This window comes from Copadichromis virginalis, linkage group LG11 (genome assembly GCF_057382275.1).
Source record: "Copadichromis virginalis isolate Kocher_CV1m ecotype Utaka linkage group LG11, C_Virginalis_male_GT1.1, whole genome shotgun sequence".
Taxonomy (NCBI): domain Eukaryota; kingdom Metazoa; phylum Chordata; class Actinopteri; order Cichliformes; family Cichlidae; genus Copadichromis; species Copadichromis virginalis.
In genome coordinates this window covers 36,518,890-36,538,237 of record NC_140628.1, presented here as the reverse complement: position 1 = coordinate 36,538,237, position 19,348 = coordinate 36,518,890, and the positions used below count along the sequence as shown (strand labels likewise).

At 40.6% G+C, this 19,348-nt stretch overlaps 1 protein-coding gene across 1 annotated transcript in view; it reads right to left on the bottom strand.

Moving 5' to 3' along the window:
- Window positions 1-19,348, bottom strand: part of rftn1b (raftlin, lipid raft linker 1b) — a 128,996-nt gene that overhangs the window by 64,734 nt on the left and 44,914 nt on the right. Inside the window, exon 3 of the mRNA XM_085472228.1 lies at window positions 2,417-2,594. Coding sequence (XP_085328354.1) covers window positions 2,417-2,594 — 178 coding nt within the window. The remainder of the gene's footprint in view (window positions 1-2,416; window positions 2,595-19,348) is intronic.

Sequence of the window (19,348 nt, the reverse complement as noted above, 5' to 3'; positions counted from 1 at the left end):
ATGAGCTGAAGTATTTATGAGGGATTTAGAGTGTAACTGCTTTAAAACAAACAGGAAATAATAAATGATCTGAACATGATAGCTTTTTTAGCAACTACTTCTTCAGTTTCTCAGATTGATTTGCACAGTGGTTAGCATTGTTGCCTCACAGGAAGAAGGTCCTGTGTTTGAATCCACCATCTGGAATCCACCAATTTCTGTGTTATTCACAGTAAGGTGTAAACATGGCAAACATGGTTATTTTGTTGGCTGCAATCTATTTTTGTGTGTTACGCAACACATTGTCAATAAAACCTGCACTGTTAGGAATAAAAACTGGTAATACTGTAGTTTAAAGTCCACACTTTCAACACGAGGTAAGATGGAGACAAGGCTCAGATCATATTAAATTGGTTTCTTGATGATGGGTTGACTGTACTCACTTGACCTCCACAGTCACCAGATGTCAATGCAGTAGGACCTTTGAGGTGTGATGGACCAGTAGATTTGCATCCTGGAGGTGCAGCCAGGGTGTAATTTCCAGGGGGGTTATGACTGCGATCTTGACCCCTCCCCCCCTCAATGTTCAGCACAAAGTTACGCTGATGGATGCAGCCAACAGATATACAGCAGCCGTGTGTTGCTATCATGTGAATTTGGACCAAAATGTCAGAGGAATCCTTCCAGCACCTTATTGAATCTATGCCACAAAGAAATAAGGTAGGCCTGAAGGCAAAAGGGGGTCCAACCCAGTACTTGCAAGATGTGCGCAGCTCTATTGCATTCCTGGGAAAGGCAGAGACTTCTACAACCTGGATAACTCATATCCAAATAATCAAGATAAATAGTACTGCAGGACGTAAAGTGCATAATTTGATTTTGGATGTAATGTTCCTTTAAGCTGTGAGGAATTTGATTTTTCTGAATTTGATGCAGCTCAGGTAGATCAGAGAGTCATCTTTATCCCGAGTGTCACGCACATACATTTATATCAAGACACTTTAGTAGAGACGCAAATGTAAAGACAGCAAGTCAATGGGGCTCAACAAACAATCCAAAAAACAGGCGAAAGGATCAAGTGCTGTCTGTCAACCCGTACACACTCACACACGTTCATGCCCTGCAGCCAGTGGACAGTTTTTGGTAAACAGGCCTGAATTCTTAGCTGGGCTTCAGAGCCAGACACAGCAGCCACTGGGGCTTCAACCTGTCTGCATGTCACTGCTGCCAGAAAAAGGAAAAAAACATTCTCTTCATAGATTTTGTCTTTTGGATTGTCATGTTTTTATTTTAACTGACTTCACAGTTTGTGGTCCTGAATAAACTGATCACATTTCATGACCCTTGGGGCCATCAAATCCAGTCAAAACTCTGTGTTCTTCTATTTACAGGACAAGCGATATTAAGAAGAAATCGGACCGGTCCGAAAGTAACCATCACCCCGTGCTGTCATTCACTGCTCCTTTATGTCCTTCAGCCACCATTGGACCAGCTCCCTGGCGTCCTGCCTCAACTGAAATGTGCGCCCACACCCACAGTTATCAGGAAAAAAAAGGCGGGGCTCAGGCACGGGGCTGGAGGGCAGATGTAGGGGGCAGTGGTGACTTTGGGCCATGCAGCCAGTTTTGGCTTGAGTGCTGAAAAATCCCATGTGACAGCTTGCAGAGCCGCAAACAGATGTTGTGATGCTGTGCTGTCAATATAGCAACACTGGAAGGTTGTACAATGAATATGAGCCTCCACAGTGTGTTTTCAGATTACAATGATGAAAATCTTTTTACTATTATGCATTCCAAAAAAAGAAGTAATTTCTGAACTATAACACAATAGCCGTAAACATAACCATTATGTAGACCCCGATGTCTGCCACCAACAAGCCAAGCTACCATTTTTGCAGAAGATGAATCAAAACCTGATTCCCACTAAGTGTTTTTCTGCATAATGACACCAATTAAGGTACATTAGTAATCTTAACAGGCTTTCTTAAGTGACTATAATGGCTTCATCATTTTGTGCAAACAAAGGTCTTATTCCCACAAGTGTGGCTAAGATGTCTAAGGCCCATGAAAGATGATTGCCTCGGGGCCAGACCCCAGTCTTTGTTTGGTAAAATACTTTTAATAAGAGCCCTCAGTTTAATGGTAGGCCGATTCTTGTCCAAAAAACGCCCCCCAAAACCTTTTTTTCAGTATTTTGTTTTACTTCAGAAAACTTTAAAGTAGTAAACATTAAAATATTGAAATATGTTTACTTTTTTACATCCTCTTTCAAATATCTGTATTTGCAATTTTAACACAAACACTTTACTGACAGTGTGCCATCTTTTCAGGACATGAAGAAAACTGTATGTTGGTTGAGTAGGAATTAATATTTGAACTCTCTCCTATGTAACAATAGTCTTAGCTCAGCCAGTTACACATTTAAATGACTCTCTTACCCGTCATTTAATCGGACCAGTATGGCCCTGTAGAGCTGGTACTGTGGGCTGTTAGACTCTGGACCACAGGGATGGATGAATGGATGAACAGCAGCCAGAATGAAACCCTGCTGGTAAAGCTCCTGCAGCTGACCTGGCAGCTCTCGCACTGATGAGAGGCGCAGAGTGGAGGTCCCACCTGAGAAAAGAAGTGGGGAAGAAGTGTGTTAGAGAAAGATGTTTGCATGTGGAACAGGTTTAATGTGAGAGCTTACAGCTTAGTGATAGCTGCAGAAAAGTTCTCATGAAGGTTAAGTGTCATTTGTTTGTCAAACAAAGCAATCAGGAGTATTTGTGTTCATTTAAGTTTTCTGTGTTTTCCTGTCAGCCACCACTGCCTATGTTCATAATTCAGCCATTCTTCTGTTTACTCTGAACAAATTACAGACTCTCCAAAGCAATCACTGCTGTTGCAAGAGTGGGTTTTTCTCCTGGCAAAAACGACAAAGATGAACTAAATTTCCTCTAGTATGAAGTAAATTAAATTTACTTATTTGTTCACAAATCCTTTTAGTGCACATTTTCACACAGGAATTTACACAGAATGCAATTTGAAATTACACAAAATCAGATTTCCCTCATCGACTGATCGTAACACAAGGTATATGTACATTTTTGAGGCAATGATTAATTTTAAGCCATTAACAGAAAGACTTGCAATAGCAACTTTTTGACACTGACTGTCACAGTGACAGATGCTTTCCTTTCCCCCCATTTAGTCTCTTGGCCTTTTTCAACCTTTCCATATTTGGCTCTTCTCTACCTTTCTACTCAATGTCCTCAGACTTTCCTCCATTATGAATCACCTGCTCTTGCTCTTTCTTTCGTCACACTCACCCATCGCTGACTATTTTTCTGGATCCCGGCATACAAAGTATAGCAGCATGTTTTAACCTCACCCATTCTGCCTGTGCATTCATTTAGGTCCATTTTCTTCATCAACTATGACATGCACACTTGTAACACTTATTCTAGCCTTCATGCAGCTCAGTGTGTAGAGAACAAAGAAATGTCTAAGGTCACAAGGGCGTTTACCCCTTAACGCCTGGGCTATCATATTTAATCCATACAGTTTTTTGAGGTTTTGGGACTTCTACTTCCTCTAATTTTTTCTCTTGAAAAATCTAAATAAATTTCACAATACACTTTTGAACAATTAAAAAATCTGTAACAAATTGAAAGTCAAACATAGTAATTAAAATGTAATTAATTTCTTAAAGAAATTTGTCAGACTCTGCAATAAACTTTCCATTTTTTGCATTTTTATGGCAATTATTTTACAGTTGAGGCTTTAAGGGGTTAAAAAACATACTAATGGAGGTACTGAGAAATATTTCTCACTGCAGTTCTTGGAGTTTGAACCATTTCTGTCACACAACCTAATGACAGAAATTACCATCCTTTGTCACGGCTGTTAGCTCCTTTTGATTCACCCTTTTTTCTCTCACTTGAGCTCTTCGTCACTGTACAAAGTTTCTAGTCCAGATAGACCTGCCTACAATTACAAATCTATTGACAATTATACCAGAAAGCATAACAGATATTGTCTTCAGATACTGATTTAAGAGTCATTTCCATTTTCTTGGCAGTTAGCTTTTTGCTCCAGCTCCACAATCTGTGAGTTAAACAAAATCCAGTCAGAGCTGATTGCTATGGCTCTGTATCACAGCAGCCCTCTATGTTCTGACACTCGGAGTTGCTCTCAGCTCAACTTAACTGTCCAAGAAGAGAGGATGGAGCCCCGACATTAATGAGCAGCAATCACTGAGCTTCTAAAAAAAGAAAGTTAAGGCCAGTGCTGCTGCTAAAAGCTCCTTCTCAGCATTATTTTTCTTCCAGCAAGGACCCCAGACATACACTCGAGGGACAAAAACCTGCAGCAGACAGCAGCTGTCAATGGTTTCACTCAGGGAGCAACCAGCTGTAATACAACAAGCCACACACAGCTTCTGTCAGACAACATTGCCAATTTGGATGTATGGTAATGAGTGTGGGAAGAGAGAGTGGTTTAGTTCAGGAATGAAAGTAATTGCATTAGAAAATAGAGCTTAATATCTGGATGAAGAAGAGGAATGATGGAGAGTCACAGCAGCAGTGACCACATAACAAGAAAGTCATAAAGACGTAAAGATGGGGCCTGGGCCTGGATAGATGATGGCTCGGATCACAGCAGTACGCTGTATGGGGCAACATTTACTGCAGGCTAAACAGCTGGGGTGAGTGGGAGCGAGCCAAGATAAAGAGCTGGGTGCAGAACGAGAGACCGCGGAGGGAAGAGACGAAAAAAGGAGGATGAGGAGGTCTGGTTGTCTTTACAAGCTGTCACAAGACATGGGAAATGTCACTTTGGCTAATTAGAGTCAATGAAACTACACAGAACGAAAGGTTCAGATCCATGGGAAAAGTCAGTCTGCTAAAGTTCAATGGGAGGTCAGAGCGAGGGCGAGTGTGGGTTCACCTGACTGACGATGCCAGCAGTGCTGTTTTTTTGTGTTTGGTCTCAGGTAGAGTCAGCAATGCTAACAAGCCTTTCAAATGATCCCAGTACAGTTCATGAAAAGAATGAATCATCTTTAGAGAGGTAATCAGCGTGCTTTTTTGCTTAACTTATCAAGTAAAGTTTGATTGCACAGTGTAGTGGCTATGAAATAATGGCATAATCAGCATTTAGACTGGCTCCCTGCAAGCCTTGCTTTCATTATGCGGTTCTGTCTGCCACCGTGTGCGAAATCTCTCAGGAAAATTAAGGCTTGACTGCACTACCAAAACAGGAAAAGGATAGCGCTTTTGTTTTCCCCAGTAGCTATAGGTAACTTGCCCATGTAGCTGAAGTGGCAGATGGTAGAGTAACTGTGGAAACTTTAACAACAAGAAGAGTTATCAGAGGAGGCAAAGAAGGTGTAGAGAAGAGTGATAAATCAGGGTTCAAAAGCCATATGGAGTTAGCATTATTACTACTAAATCAGCAAATGATTGAACTTGCCTATTCATTAGCCTTTTGCTAACACTTTGTTTTTAATTTTATTATTATTTTTTGTCATTTTAAAGTTATCTGGTCCATGCTACAGGAACGCTGGGGGCGAGACTGGCTGTCACTTTCACTGAAAACATCAGAAAACCCCAAACTATACAATGCACATTCTATTTTTTTGTAATCATGCGGCTCTGAGCTTTTTAAGACATCACTAGACAAACGTGCATGTGAGAACATGCCCATCACAGTTGAGTCTGACATAGCCAGTCTTTAATCTGCCAGCTCCCTACTTGCAGTGTGACCGTCACGTCCTGCCTCCAGCACGCTCTAAACTACACAGAGAATATCCTCTGAGTGAACGACTTCCTGCTCCGTGCTGCATGAAAGACTCGACAACAATTGAAAATATCCTGACCTGATTATCTCGTTGTTGTCCAAAGTTCATGTGTAGAAACTGCTCTGATGTTCCTGAACATCAAAGGAGCAAAGGCTAAAAATATCCACAAACACTAATAGTCTATTCAATACTCCAGCCTCTCTCTGTGTATTGAATTCCTTGTGCTCAAGATGCAGGGATTTTTTTTTCTTATTTATTCTCACAGTTCAACACAAGGACACAAGGAGCCAGATTAGGGTCAGTCAGTCAGTCACCGCGCATTTAAACTCGTGACACTCACACTGTCATACACAGTCAGTGTTGTTATTGTGTGAATGCTTGTGAAGCAGTGAATTATGACATACCTCCTGCATGTGTGTGAATAAAAAATATATTTTGTTATCACAATAACAAAAGCAATTAGAGCTGGTGCTGCTGGATGACATCACCCCTTCAAACGTTTAATGTGATTTCTGTATTTTTTTGTACTTTTGGATATTAAAAAACAAAAAAACATTTTCAATACCAACACAATGCAATGCCTGCTTATTCAGCATTTATTTCACCAACCCAAAACACTTTTATAACACCAGCACTGTGGTACATATATGCAATATTTCAGGATGTGCTTTTTGTGAGCTTACAGTATGAAATCCTTATGCAATCTTATTTGTGTAGCTATAATCTAATTATGTGCTCAAATGTATTCTGGGATGATTGTATTTTCTTAATAATTTTATAATGTAATCCCAATTACATGCGATCCATTGCTGCCCTCTCTTTGCACTTTGCAGACAAAGTCATCTAAAGCTCACGCATGTGACACTGCATGCTATAACAACAATGATGTGTTGTGCTTTAAGCTGGCTACGCTATATCATCAGGTTTGCAACAGAGGCACAAGGGATTTGTGGAACAACCGTGCTCGTGCCAATCAGACAGCAGCTCCTGTGATGTAGATACAGAGCTGATTCAGTCCAAACCGCAACTCTTCCTTCTGGGTACAAATCCAGAGATTCATTGTGGAACGGCTAAAGTAGAAGAAGAAGATGATGAAGAAGAAAAAGACGAGGAAAGGGAGAAAAAAATCACATGCTGTTCCTCGAGGGAAAAAGAATGCTTCGGCTAAAAATACTCCTCCAAATTTCTCAATCACGCTCTGTCCTACTGTGCCACAATGCAGGAGCTTTAGAAGTTAAAAGGCGTGGAGGAATTAACACAAAGAAATAGGCCGCCATTGCAAATGGGCGAAACGTATTTTCCCCTCCTCCTCTCTCGCTGCTTTCCTCCACTGCTGACTGCCTTCAGAAATGGAATTAATCCTTCTGTGATCTGTGATTTTGCTTTTTCATTCCTTCCCTTTTCATTTTGGTGCAACACGAACACCCTGTCCTTTCCCCGGAGGGATGCTACTGTGTGTGCACATGGTTCATGAGGTGCTAGATATGTGGAAAATGAAACCAACTTTGCTTGCTGATCCCCTTATTTGAGAAGAGTAAATAAGGAATGGTTTCAATTAGGCAGTGTGAACACTGCCACTGGCAACTTCTTAAGTTGGCCTTAATCACTGTGTGAGCTGCTAATAATCTCAACCAGAGGCCTTTAAATACAGAGACTCTACATTTATTTATCAGACCAAATTTTATTTATCATGCTGTCCCCAAAGCAATATGATGCCCAGTGCTGAGTTTCTCTGAATCTCTTGCTGTTGTAAGGATGTTTACTCTGCCCTAAAATCATGTTAGCCAAGGAGAATCGCTTTGTTTGCGTAGATGAGAGTAAATTAGCCACCTTATAACTCCTCTATGCAAGTGTCGGTGTTGTTTTTGTACTGCAAATATTCCGGCCTTTTTGAAGGAGTCTGTGGTCGATCAGACAACGAATCTGGTAAACCTTACATGCAAACTGGCAGCCAATTACTTCACTCCATCTTTTTGTTTACCCTGGAAGAAAATTCTTGCACATATCAACAGAGAAGAGCCCTAAACTAACAGGAACAAATCGCTTTGTGACAAATAATGAGAAAAAAAAGAGCTTCTGGCTGACAACCAACAAATTGGTTTTCTGGAAAATTGTGTAAGCACAAAGCTGTCAGATAGAGACTGCCATTAAACACAGAGAAGGAGACAAAGGAAAGGCGTGAATGTATGTATGGATGTATGGATGGGGAATGATGGCTGTGTCCTCTGGATAACAGGAAGATGCAAAATCATTTACTCACCATTTGCTGTGCGTGACAGATCATGGTTAAGCATAACTTAGTGCTGCATGAGTATGACTACTTATTAATATCAGAGTTTTGCAGTGATCCTCTGAGCATTACAGGCAGATGAGGGAAAAACTGAAGCCATTTAAAATTAAAAACTGTGGAAAAGGCCCATAAAATTAATCGAGTCATGGTGTATTTCTTACTTATTAAACATTCTGACTGAAGTTAAAAGTTTACGATGTTGGAAGTTTTCCAACATATCCATGATGCAGCCTCCAGGGCTGGTACATGAAGTCCATACACAAGTGTCACAAACTGCAGTTCCTGCAGTGGCCACTTGGGGTGGCACCAAAAGTAACTCAATCCCCATAGACTCCCATGTTAAAATGTTTCACTTTACAGCCGAAATAAACATGTTTGAAGCAAAATTTTAATTCAAAAAGGTGAAGTGTTGAAATTTTTTTTTTCTATTTCGTATTTATTTATGTTATTTATTCCACTGGACTGGTGCTTTTTTGGAGCATTTTGATGGAATCATCTGGCAAATATTATGACCTAATGTGAGGTGTGTGCTGAAATTTTGTTGTATTACATTTTTGTATTTTATTTATATTGTGATTACTGCTTACAAGCGTTAACGTAGCACTATATCCTCTCATCTAAATATCGTCACTTTGAGCTATATTTGAGGCTTCAATATGTAAAGTCCAGAAAACCGGTGGGTAATGTTGCCTTGATCCATATTTTATATGTAGTTGGTGGATAATTATTTTAATAACTGCTAGATTATAGCATAAACCTTTACAAAAGCTACTTAATGAAGCTTATAGAATTTCTTTTCTGCTGCTGCGTCTCAAGTTCAATGGATTTGGCCATTTACTCATTACAGTGCAAAATGATGTAAAAATGTTAAACTTTTAAACGTTAAACTGTTCACACTCTCTGTTCCCCACATCATGATGAGGACCCTTAAGTGTGAGAGTAATGCACAGGGTCTCCCTTTAGTTAAATTTTGCCTTGTCGTCTGATATACTTCATGAGGTCCCTAAATGTCTGTGATAGACAGGATGAGACTGCAGGCAAATGTGTGCTGCTGGTGTAGTTGCTGTCAAGGGACACTTCACTGCTGAAGGAACATTTCAGAGAAGTTTGCAGCAATGGGAGAAATCTGAACTGGACAGACATTATGAATGGGTATATTTTAATCACAAACAATATATTTTGCTGAACCTAATCAAATAGTTTTGTAGCCTGAAGCCAAGAAAAGAGTGAGAGAAGAAGATATGTCAAAAGCCAAAGTTAATTGAACATGTAAAAATAGCTCTCCCAGACAGAACTCAAACATCTGCCTTCTGGTCGGGCGGCATGTGATTATATTGCCACCATTTCGCTGACCTCTTAAAACTTATTGCATATTGCTTGTCATTTATTCTCATAGTGCACTATACATATCAAAAAAATTATTCTATAGGCATTCAAATTAAATCGAGAAAGAGGTCCTGAGCGAGCAATAGCATGTAATGAGTAAGGCGTAGGAATGGACTGAAGCCTCAGAATGACAAACTCACAGATGAAACAGAATATCAGTTATAAAGAAAATGCAATTAACACAAGTAATAAGGAAGAAACAATTGGAACTAACTGTGATAGACTGCGTGTGTGTGTGTGTGTGTGTGTGTGTGTGTGTGTGTGTGTGTGTGTGTGTGTGTGTGTGTGTGTATGTGTGTGTGAGTGAGTTCAGCAGAGTTCATAGTGAAGATGTAAACAGTTTGAATATGCGTAAATGAGAGAGTTCAGCTGAGGAACAGAGTAAATAATAAACACCCGTTCCACTTACAGTGTTCCTGTGATGCTGACCTTCCACACTTGGCCACACATATTTAACTGACTCATCACTTGGAACTGGCAGAAGCCCCCATTTCACATGTTCCATGTCTGGAAAAGATCCAGATATGGCTTAAAAGACTTATATTTACACCAACAAATCTGATCGCATCTGTCTGTGTTTTCCTGTCCTGCCAATCCACAGACCCATAAAAGAGTTCAGCCCATGTGTTAGAGATGTGACTGAAGCTGTTTGCCAGTCACACAAAAAATGACAGCCTGGATGACGAACGGGAAAGGGCTCCGAAGGAGATCTAAGCAACACGAACCGTGATGTTCAGCGTTTGCCAAGATCATCACAACATGCAACACCTCACGGACGGGGATGCAGGAATGCTGGAGCCGCTCTCTGTCGCATCTTTTAAAAGTTAATACATGTGCAAATTTCAATTTGATTATTTAAATGCTATTATCACAGTGTCAATAACCTGGAAGTAGCAACCTCTGCATCCCACTTACTGAGATGCATTCAATTACCTTTTAAGTATGCATCATACACCTCCTTAGCATCTACTTAAGGTAGTTTGGGCGATTGGATGGTAATGCCTTCCAATTTTTCTCAGCAACATTCATTGTGCATTCAGACTAAATATTTGCTCATATCAGTGCAAGAGGCTACGACAAGAAAAGATTAATGTGTCCTTTCCCTGAATATGACCCAGATGACCTACTGGGACTGGTGTTTTATAGCATTTTTCTAGTGTTGCTCGCCCTTCAAAATGCTGGCATCAGTGGCAATTTGGGTTTCAATATCATCACCCCTTTGACATGCTGACTGGAAGAGCTGGTGGAATCAAAACACCAACCTTCTGATTTACTAGATGACCTGCTCGACATCATCAACCACAGTTGTTTATGTGCTGGTGTTATCACCCTGAGATTGGATCAAATATAGTGGTGCCTTAAAAGTGAACTTTCCAACATGTATTTAACATTGTAAAACCATCATATTTTCCTAATCAGCTCCTTTCAGTGTCCAACCTTAACCAAACAGAGAGTGAAAAAATTGCCATCCAATAAACATTAAAAATAGTTCAACATATGAGTCAAACCCCAGTGTTTGTGCCATAACTACCTCACCTCACCTACCACCTCAGGCAGACCTTTTACTATTGCGGTGGAAACACTCTTATGTAATTTTAGAAAAGCCCATGATAAGCACAAATAGCCAATATAATGACGTGGTTGGACGGCTTGTTGGAAAATGCAATCCAGGATTAGAGACAGAGGCATGCGTCTGAAAGCATGTGGCATAGCAAGACAGGTTTTTACAACTCTGGACACACAGACAGATTTATTTATTTATTTATTTATCCATTTTTACCTTTTGTAGTAATAGTTTTGACTCCAACAACAAAACACAGTATTCACATTACAAACCACCTAAAGGCAACCTCACACATATTTGATTGTCCCAGAAAGCAATGTTACCGTCTGTGTAAGATATACAAAGTCATGCCATTACATAGCAGACTTTATGTAGTGAATATGCATCTTCTTAAACACATATCTAAACATTTACAGCTTTCAATTGGATTAGTAACCTAAAAAGAAATCTACTTTCTACTCATTGTGATTACAACACAATGACTGTAGAAAACACAGTCATTGTTACAACCCAATATGATCATAGACTGTGTGTAAAGTGTATTTGTAGTGCGACATCCCTCATTTGTTTTTGGACTACATGTTTTGAAACTTTATCGTTAGCATCGCGTTCAATATGTGCAATTATTTTTGGACCCATAAATGACCATTTTTAGACGAGACAACAGAGTGCTAACATTTCAGCTGATGCTAATGAGCAGTTAGCAGGTTGCTTAAACGGCATAGGTGAAACTTACAGATCTGTACATTTGCTAATTAGTGCTAAGTAGTCCCAGAGAGTTGATTCCGTTCATTTTGATGTATTATTTTCAGGAACGTGCATGTTTTGAGCATGCATCAAGATATAGTGCTAACTAGCACATTATGGAAGTAAAATATGGGACTTTCACTGACCAAAACTAGAGCACATACTTTTTGGACAGTCTAGACGTCACAGGAAGCCATGAAGTCATGTTGTACTATCAAATAACTCTGTCAGAAATCCACCAAAAGGTACCAACAGCACAAATGGCCCAATTTGATGACGCAGACTTAGCAGAGATCAGATTTAGCAAGCAGCTATCAGCTACAGCAGCCTGTCAGCATTTCCAATGTGTGTGTGTATGTGTTAGTCCCCATAGGGAAATTACTCCTCTGTATTTAACCCATTCACCCAGTGAAGCAGTGGGCAGCCACCAGTGCAGCGCTCGGGGAGCAGCGTGTAGGCACGATACCTTGCTCAGAGGTACCTCAGAGTAGCCGTTCGGTAGATTCAAGCCCCCGACCTTCCGATCACAACCACTTTATCTTCTGAGCTACCTCTGCCCCCACTTCCGTCAGTTAAAGCAGCCGCATTCCTAATTCTAGGCTTTAACAATATCCAAAGGGATGAATTTTAGGGGGGAAAAAAATCAGAAGAAAATGATTCATCCCCATATAGCTCTCATGAAGGAAAAATTAGCTATGGGGACTAAACTCAGATTTGGTACCAACATTGTAAACATGCTATTTTAAAAGATGAAGTCATTTTAACCAATTACGGGAATTGACTCACGATGTTGCCCACTGAAGTTTTTGGCAGTTTTGCACAAACCAAATTAAACAGGTCGCTTCAGTTCAATACTATCTTTGAGAAATATGATTGCCTCTGAAACGCTTTGGTTTGAACACTTTTCAGCTCCTTGCTTACCATCTTGTAAACCTTGCATTTCACGCTTGCTGCTATCCTCCTTAAACAAGTCACCGCCGACACTCATCTCCACCAACTCCACCCTGCATATACTCAGCTCTCCACCTCTCCTGTGCACCGTCTGTTGTTTCGGATGGTTGACTGCATATTTAAACTCTGTTGTGTTCTGTTCATGGTTTATCCAGGATGCATGTAGGTAAGGCTTTGTTTGCTTGTGCAGAATTAGAAACACTTTCCTCTACCTCCAAGATTTTGTCAGTATGCTCTTGAGCAGGGCACTAAATCCTAGACTGGATAAATGTTTCTTCTGTATTGAGTCCCGAGCACAGCACAACACATGTATCCTTATTCTACTTTCCATACATAAATGTGACTTCCTGGGAATAATAAAAGTTAAAAAATGAAAAAATTAATCTGTCAACTTTGAATTGAATCCCTGCCTCTGACACTGGCTCACTTCCCCTTATAAACCCATCTGCCATGTAAGCACCTCTGAGCTGGAGCCTGCCGCATTTCCATCACTCACCACATTTAAAAATAAATGAGTAAATATGAAATTAATAAGCTGAAAGATTGGAGTGCCGAGGCTGTGCGCTCACACACGTCACGCACCGCCTCTGGGAGAAATGGTTCAACCACATTTGCATGGGGGAGAAAATAACCCAGCATATATTATCCACCCACTGCAACTGATTTTTGATCCTGCTGCTCCTATCTGTCACATCTCTCATTCGGTGATATTGACTCATATCATCATGATTAGAGAATTGTTTGTTTCTGCTAATACTAACAGCTCAATTAGTGGCTGATGTGTTCATACTGGTGGATAGAATTGCAGAGGACAGAGTGTCTTTATTTTCTTTCCAATGAAAAGAAGTCATTGAAAATGCCGCTGTGCCACTGGGGACGGGGGGAATATATTCCTGGTACGACATCAGCGTTGCTTAGTACCCGTTAACACAGACAGGGTGGCACCTGGTGATTCTCAGTGTTGTTTCATGTAATGTACCTGTAATGAATATTTTCATAGCAACAATGAAGTTGACTGTTTGGGTTTTTCAGCCCAGAAATTTAAAATTGGTTTTAGCTTCATTTTTATCGCAGCTGCAATTAAAATATTGGGATCTACTTTCTCAGACCTAAAGACAAAGACCGATAAAATTTGTCCAAAATGGCATCAATAATAAGGCATCTCAGGGGGTTACTGGTCACCCAGCTTTACACCCCTGTCCTACATTCTTCTTCGGTCATGGATCACAGTCCTTCAGTGCATCAGTTACTACTGTCTACTCTAAAGTTGAATTTGCATTAGATTAGTCTTTTATAATAACTACAGAGTGATAACTGTGAACTTAGTCTTGCACAAGTAAAAATCACACCACAAACAACGTACTATATTTTGCCAACTGGGACTTTTGGAAGTTTGTGTGTCCTCTACACATGTTTCTGCCTCTTTCCTGAATGAGAGTTAAGGAGTCTGCATTAGCAAGTCTAAATGAAAGTTAGGACAACATTTCCAGCACAAATTAATGAAGGACTCTTGTTATATCATTCGTTGAAAAAGCAAGGCCTAATTAGAGGCGTAAACTCTCAGCGGGTGATTAGATGGATAATAAAACGTGAATAATATTAAAAATTAGTTTGCTTGTTTTTTCCAAAGTAAAGTCCTTTGTTATGTTGTCCTCTTTGGGACACCTGGAGTACTGCAGTAATGTTGCCTCACAGCAACAAGGTCCTGGGCTTGAATCCAGCATCTGGCCAGGACCTTTCTGTGTGTAGTTTGCATGTTCTCCTGTGTGTGGGGGGGTTTTCTCTGGGTACTCTGACTTCCTCCCACAGTCCACTGAAATGCATTTAATGGCTTAGGTTAGTTGGTGAGTCTAAATTGCCCATAGGTGTGGATATGAATGTGAATGATCATCTGTTGCTCTGTTAGCCCTGCAACAGCAGACTGCCGACCTGTCCAGGGTACACCCTGCCTCTCACCCTGTGGAAGCTGAGACAGCCCCGCCCCCCGGCCAAAAAAACCCCCAAAACGTATATATATTGCTGATTTAAAACTTTGTCCTTTTTAAAGCATAACTAATAGTTTTTCAATCAAGAAAACAATCTCACATATGACTGACATTTAACAAATTGTTTTCTGAATTGTTTTCTGAACTCAAACTGCAAAATAAAAATCTCCAGAAATCCTTGTTTTTGGCTACCCAGCTATAACTCAAGAGGTGACTGTGTGGCTCTTTTTATCTATGCATATATGGCTTTGTGTACATTCGACAACACAGCAGGGAGACACTTTGTTTTTAGGAGCGTTATTTAGTTATTTTCTGTTCCAAAGAAACCACCATGTAGTGCTGCAACATGTGTTTCCCAAGCAGAATTATAAGCTCTTACAAGTCTGTGCTCTCTCATAAAGTCTTAATAAAAGCTAAGCAACATGAATATACTGTAATTGGCCTTTTGGAACTGAAGGCACCACCCTGCTATTCTCTCTGTGAAGTAGTCATATCGTTATTCAGTGTCCAATTAAAATGGCCTTAGTCTCCTCAGGAGCGCTCCAGTCCTGTGAGGACCACCTGCAGCACCCTCTCTCAGCCTCAGCAGTCCGCCTTGAGTCATTAGCCTTCATACGAGCTCAAAATGGAAATGCCAGCAACTCCTCTGTCCGCCGCCTCTTTTATTTTTCCCTGCTCTCCCCCTGCTCTGCTTTCTCTCATCCCTCTCCCACAGGAGGGGGAAGTTTTCTCTGCTTGCGTCCTCTGTACAATTAGCCCATTTTTCTGCCTCTGCTCTCGCCAGGGAATCTACCCCACTACCATCTACTCTCCTTCGCTCTCTCTATCTCGCTTTTACCACCACTGCTCTCTGCTGCTTCCCCTCCTACAAAAAACCCCGCCATCCATTCCCTACTGCGTTAAGAAGAGCAAAATCTTTGAAGGGTCTCTTCTGCTCTTAACCTCTTTCTCTGCCTCTACAATTGAGAGTCTATATTCTGTATTTTCCTCTCATTTCTTGTCCTTAATGTCCAGATAGTGGTTCAAGGCAGGAGAAGGTACCAGCAGTGTGATAGTGAAATGAAAAAAACAGCGAGCGATAAGACCTCAACTTGGCTAGCATGGCCAAAACCAATATTTGCTGTTCATTGTAAGTCACAAGTTGTGCACAGTCCAAAAAGCCTATGGAATTAAAGCATTCTCAAGGAGAATATAAAATACGAAATCCCACTGCGGACAGGCCTGTGTGGCATAATTATCAAACTTAAATCTCTAGCGCAGAACTTCTATGGCCCCTTATAAGCCTGAAACGAGGAACAGCTCCAATAACAATAATCCCTGTTTGTCATTGTACTGGATCAATTTCTTTTGTTCAGACAATAATCATCTACTGAATGCTAAAATCATTTTATTTAGCCTCCTCTTTTTCTTTCCAGCCTTTACTTCATTGCTTGCAGTGTGTCTGTTACTGTGGTTGAGCCACTTTTGAGTGTTAATAAACCAGTAATTGGTACGCCCATCCCATAAGGTTGACCAGCTGCCCCATTTTATGTGAGACTGTGCAGAAATTTGAATTTTTGTAGCCTATTAACAGCATAACCTCCAACTCCACTTTTAGGATTAGACATTTTTGCTAAAACTCATATTTATGGCTGGATAAGGTGACTCTGAAACATCTGAAGCCTTTCAAACCAGACTTCTAGGTAACCTCTGATGCATGTCTCCTTCACTCCTGTCTTTTCATTCCTTTGGCGTTTTCAGTCAGGGCACATGTCTGCTCCTCGCTAATGCTGGATCTGCTGGAGGTCTCTTCCTGTTAAAATGGATTTCTTCCTCCCTGCTGTCACTGTGTTTGCTCACGGGGGATTATCCGATCATTGAGGCTCTCTCTCAAACACTGTAGAGTCTTTACCTTACGATACAAAGCTCCTTCAGATTACTGTTGTTGTTGTGAACTGGCACTATAAAAAAATTGAAGTGAATTGCAGGAAACACTTAAAGCCTTAAAGTCTAGCTCCAAACTATTTCTGTGAAGAAAGCAGCGAAGGCTGTCATTATGGGTCGACTGCAGGTTAATCTGTCACCCTTTTCTACCACCTGTGCTGCACACATTGGGAAAATTGTAAGTAACCACAAAGTCACGAGCTATGCATATTTTAGAGGAATATGATGAAACTACTACAAATAAAATAAAAACACAGTTAAAAGAAACACTAGGAAACTATTTTATCACTAGATGAGGGTGGTGGAAGGTGAGCCTGAAAACCTTTTTGAATTTTGTGACAGAGTACAAAAAGATTGTGCTGATGTTTGGTAAGCTTCTTGGATTTTCAGCTTTCAAGCTTAAATCACAGTTAACAGGTTAAGCAGTTATTGTAATAGACTTTGCAAGACCTACCTTCAGTTTCCCAACACTAAAGAGTTGGGAGAAGTCACTTAAATTAAAATATCACAGGATGTAATCATAAATCTATAATCTTTTTAGGTAGTTTTTAATATTTAAGCTCGATCACAGTTCCACACTGTGACTAGAAAGCAGAAACATTGCCTTACGTTGGTTAGTATCTGACCACCATCGCACCCACACAGGGTTTAAAATTTTGGTTTAGTAAGAAAAACAAAGAAGTCGGTGGGCATAGTCAATATTTTATAAACTTCTCTGGCAAGGCAGACAGTTGGGAGTTTATTAGAGTTTACTGCTTTGTAAGATAAAAATAAAAAGGTCATCAGTCATGGATCATTAATAACCTGTATGAATCACAGAGAAATTCAGACTGTAGTTTAATTAAAAACAAAACAAAAAATCCCCACAAAGATATTTTATTGACTCTATTTTTTCAATTTCTTTTTCTGTGACTGACATAAAGCTGAGTTTAACTTGATCAAAGTACAGTGGCTCAGGGTGCACTGATAGACAGAAGGGATACTTTTGTCAGCTGTTTGAGGAGATGTGCTTTAGTAGACTTTAGTCTTTAAGCAGAGCCAATCTGACACCATTATTATGCACAGACACACAGAACGGTGCATGAAGCAGCTCCTGAGCTGCGATGCATAAAAACACTGCACAGATGTCCAGACTGATTGTGTTACGCTCATTAATGACATTAAAAAAAATTAGCTGCACTGAAAGGGACAAAGTGGCATAGACACATTTAAAATTGCATGAAAATCTGATCCTGATATTTTGTTGATACTTTATTTATTGAACATATTGATTGTCTTGAAAGCTCTCCAACTTGAAATTCAGTTGCTTTTAGGGAAAACTCAGCTCTCTCTTGAGGGGTGTGCTCTTCCCCGACTCCCCCATAATTCCAGCACTGTCTCAGACTTGTTCTTTCCAGATGTTTAGCAGATACGTTCACTGTGTGAACCATCTTTGATTTACACCAACATCTGGTAATTACCACTAAACATGATAAAGAAATTAACAAAGCCATCCATAAAAATGTAGATCTTATACATTTTCAGCTTTAAAGATCCGTGTTACATTTCATTGTGTGGCCTCCAAAGGAGAGTAAACTGTACATTATTGTGTAAACGAAAAGAGACAGAGTTAAGTTGGATTTACTGTCCATTACATCCCTGCAGGGTGTGAACACTATCGACCCCTCTGCCTTTTCACCTCTCTGTCTGTGAGGATGTAAGGAGCAGCCAGGGCTCCTGCTGTGTGGACTAATCCATGCTTCTCTCCCCATCTTATGTCTCTCTCTCTTTCTCTCGCTCTCTTTCTCGTCCAGGACGCCGTCATTAGCAGTCTCAGCTCAGAGTGCAGCTCGGTGAGGCCCTGGGGCCAAAGCTTTGTGCCTTAATTACCTACCTAATGAGTCACTGGGAAAGTCACTGGGCCTGCTGGTGCCTCGCTCTCTCCCCCTCGTTCTTTTCTCTCTCTCTCTCTCTCTCTCTCTCTCTCTCTCACACACACACACACACACACAAACCTACTGTATTCACTCCATTCCCCTTTGACTTACATGCTTACTCACTTATGGTGCGCACACATATAATCTCACACTTGCTCTTGCTCCTTCCACCTAATGACTGCAGTTTAACTCACTCACTTTCTCGCCTTCTCACTGGTTTACATGTGGATGGTTGACAAATTAAAGGAAAAATCTGAACTTTTGACCCCTGTAGCGAGCAGACCGGGTTGGTGTGTTGTCTGCATCGTCCATGTAGTTGCTGCTCCACCTTTCTTCCACAGTCCAAAGACGGCTTAATTGGTGATTCTGAATTGGCTGCTTGTGGAAGACGTGCAGGGTGTACCATCGCTTGCGCAAAATGAGCTGGGATAGACTCCAGTCCCCTCGCCATACTAACAGGCACTTAAGTAAATGGATGGATGGGTTTGCAGGGTCAGTGCAAATCGATACAGAGTTGTTGTGAGTGATCACCTTCATTCAATGATGATGAAAAATTTCTATCCTGATGAGGGTGGTCTCTTCTACAATCACAATTTCCTCATCCATAGGCCACAAGGTGCTCAATAAATGGGATGATGAATATGTTTGTTAGATATCACTCTCCACTAACATCAATATGTCAAATGAGGGAATAACTTTCGTAAAATTAGTGTCATTCCTCCAGTAGAGTTCCAGAAACAAAGGAAAGCCCAACATAAACTGCCTTTGTATGGTGCTGAACAACTTAAAACCTGCTGGTTCTGTCACCATTCCTGCAGCA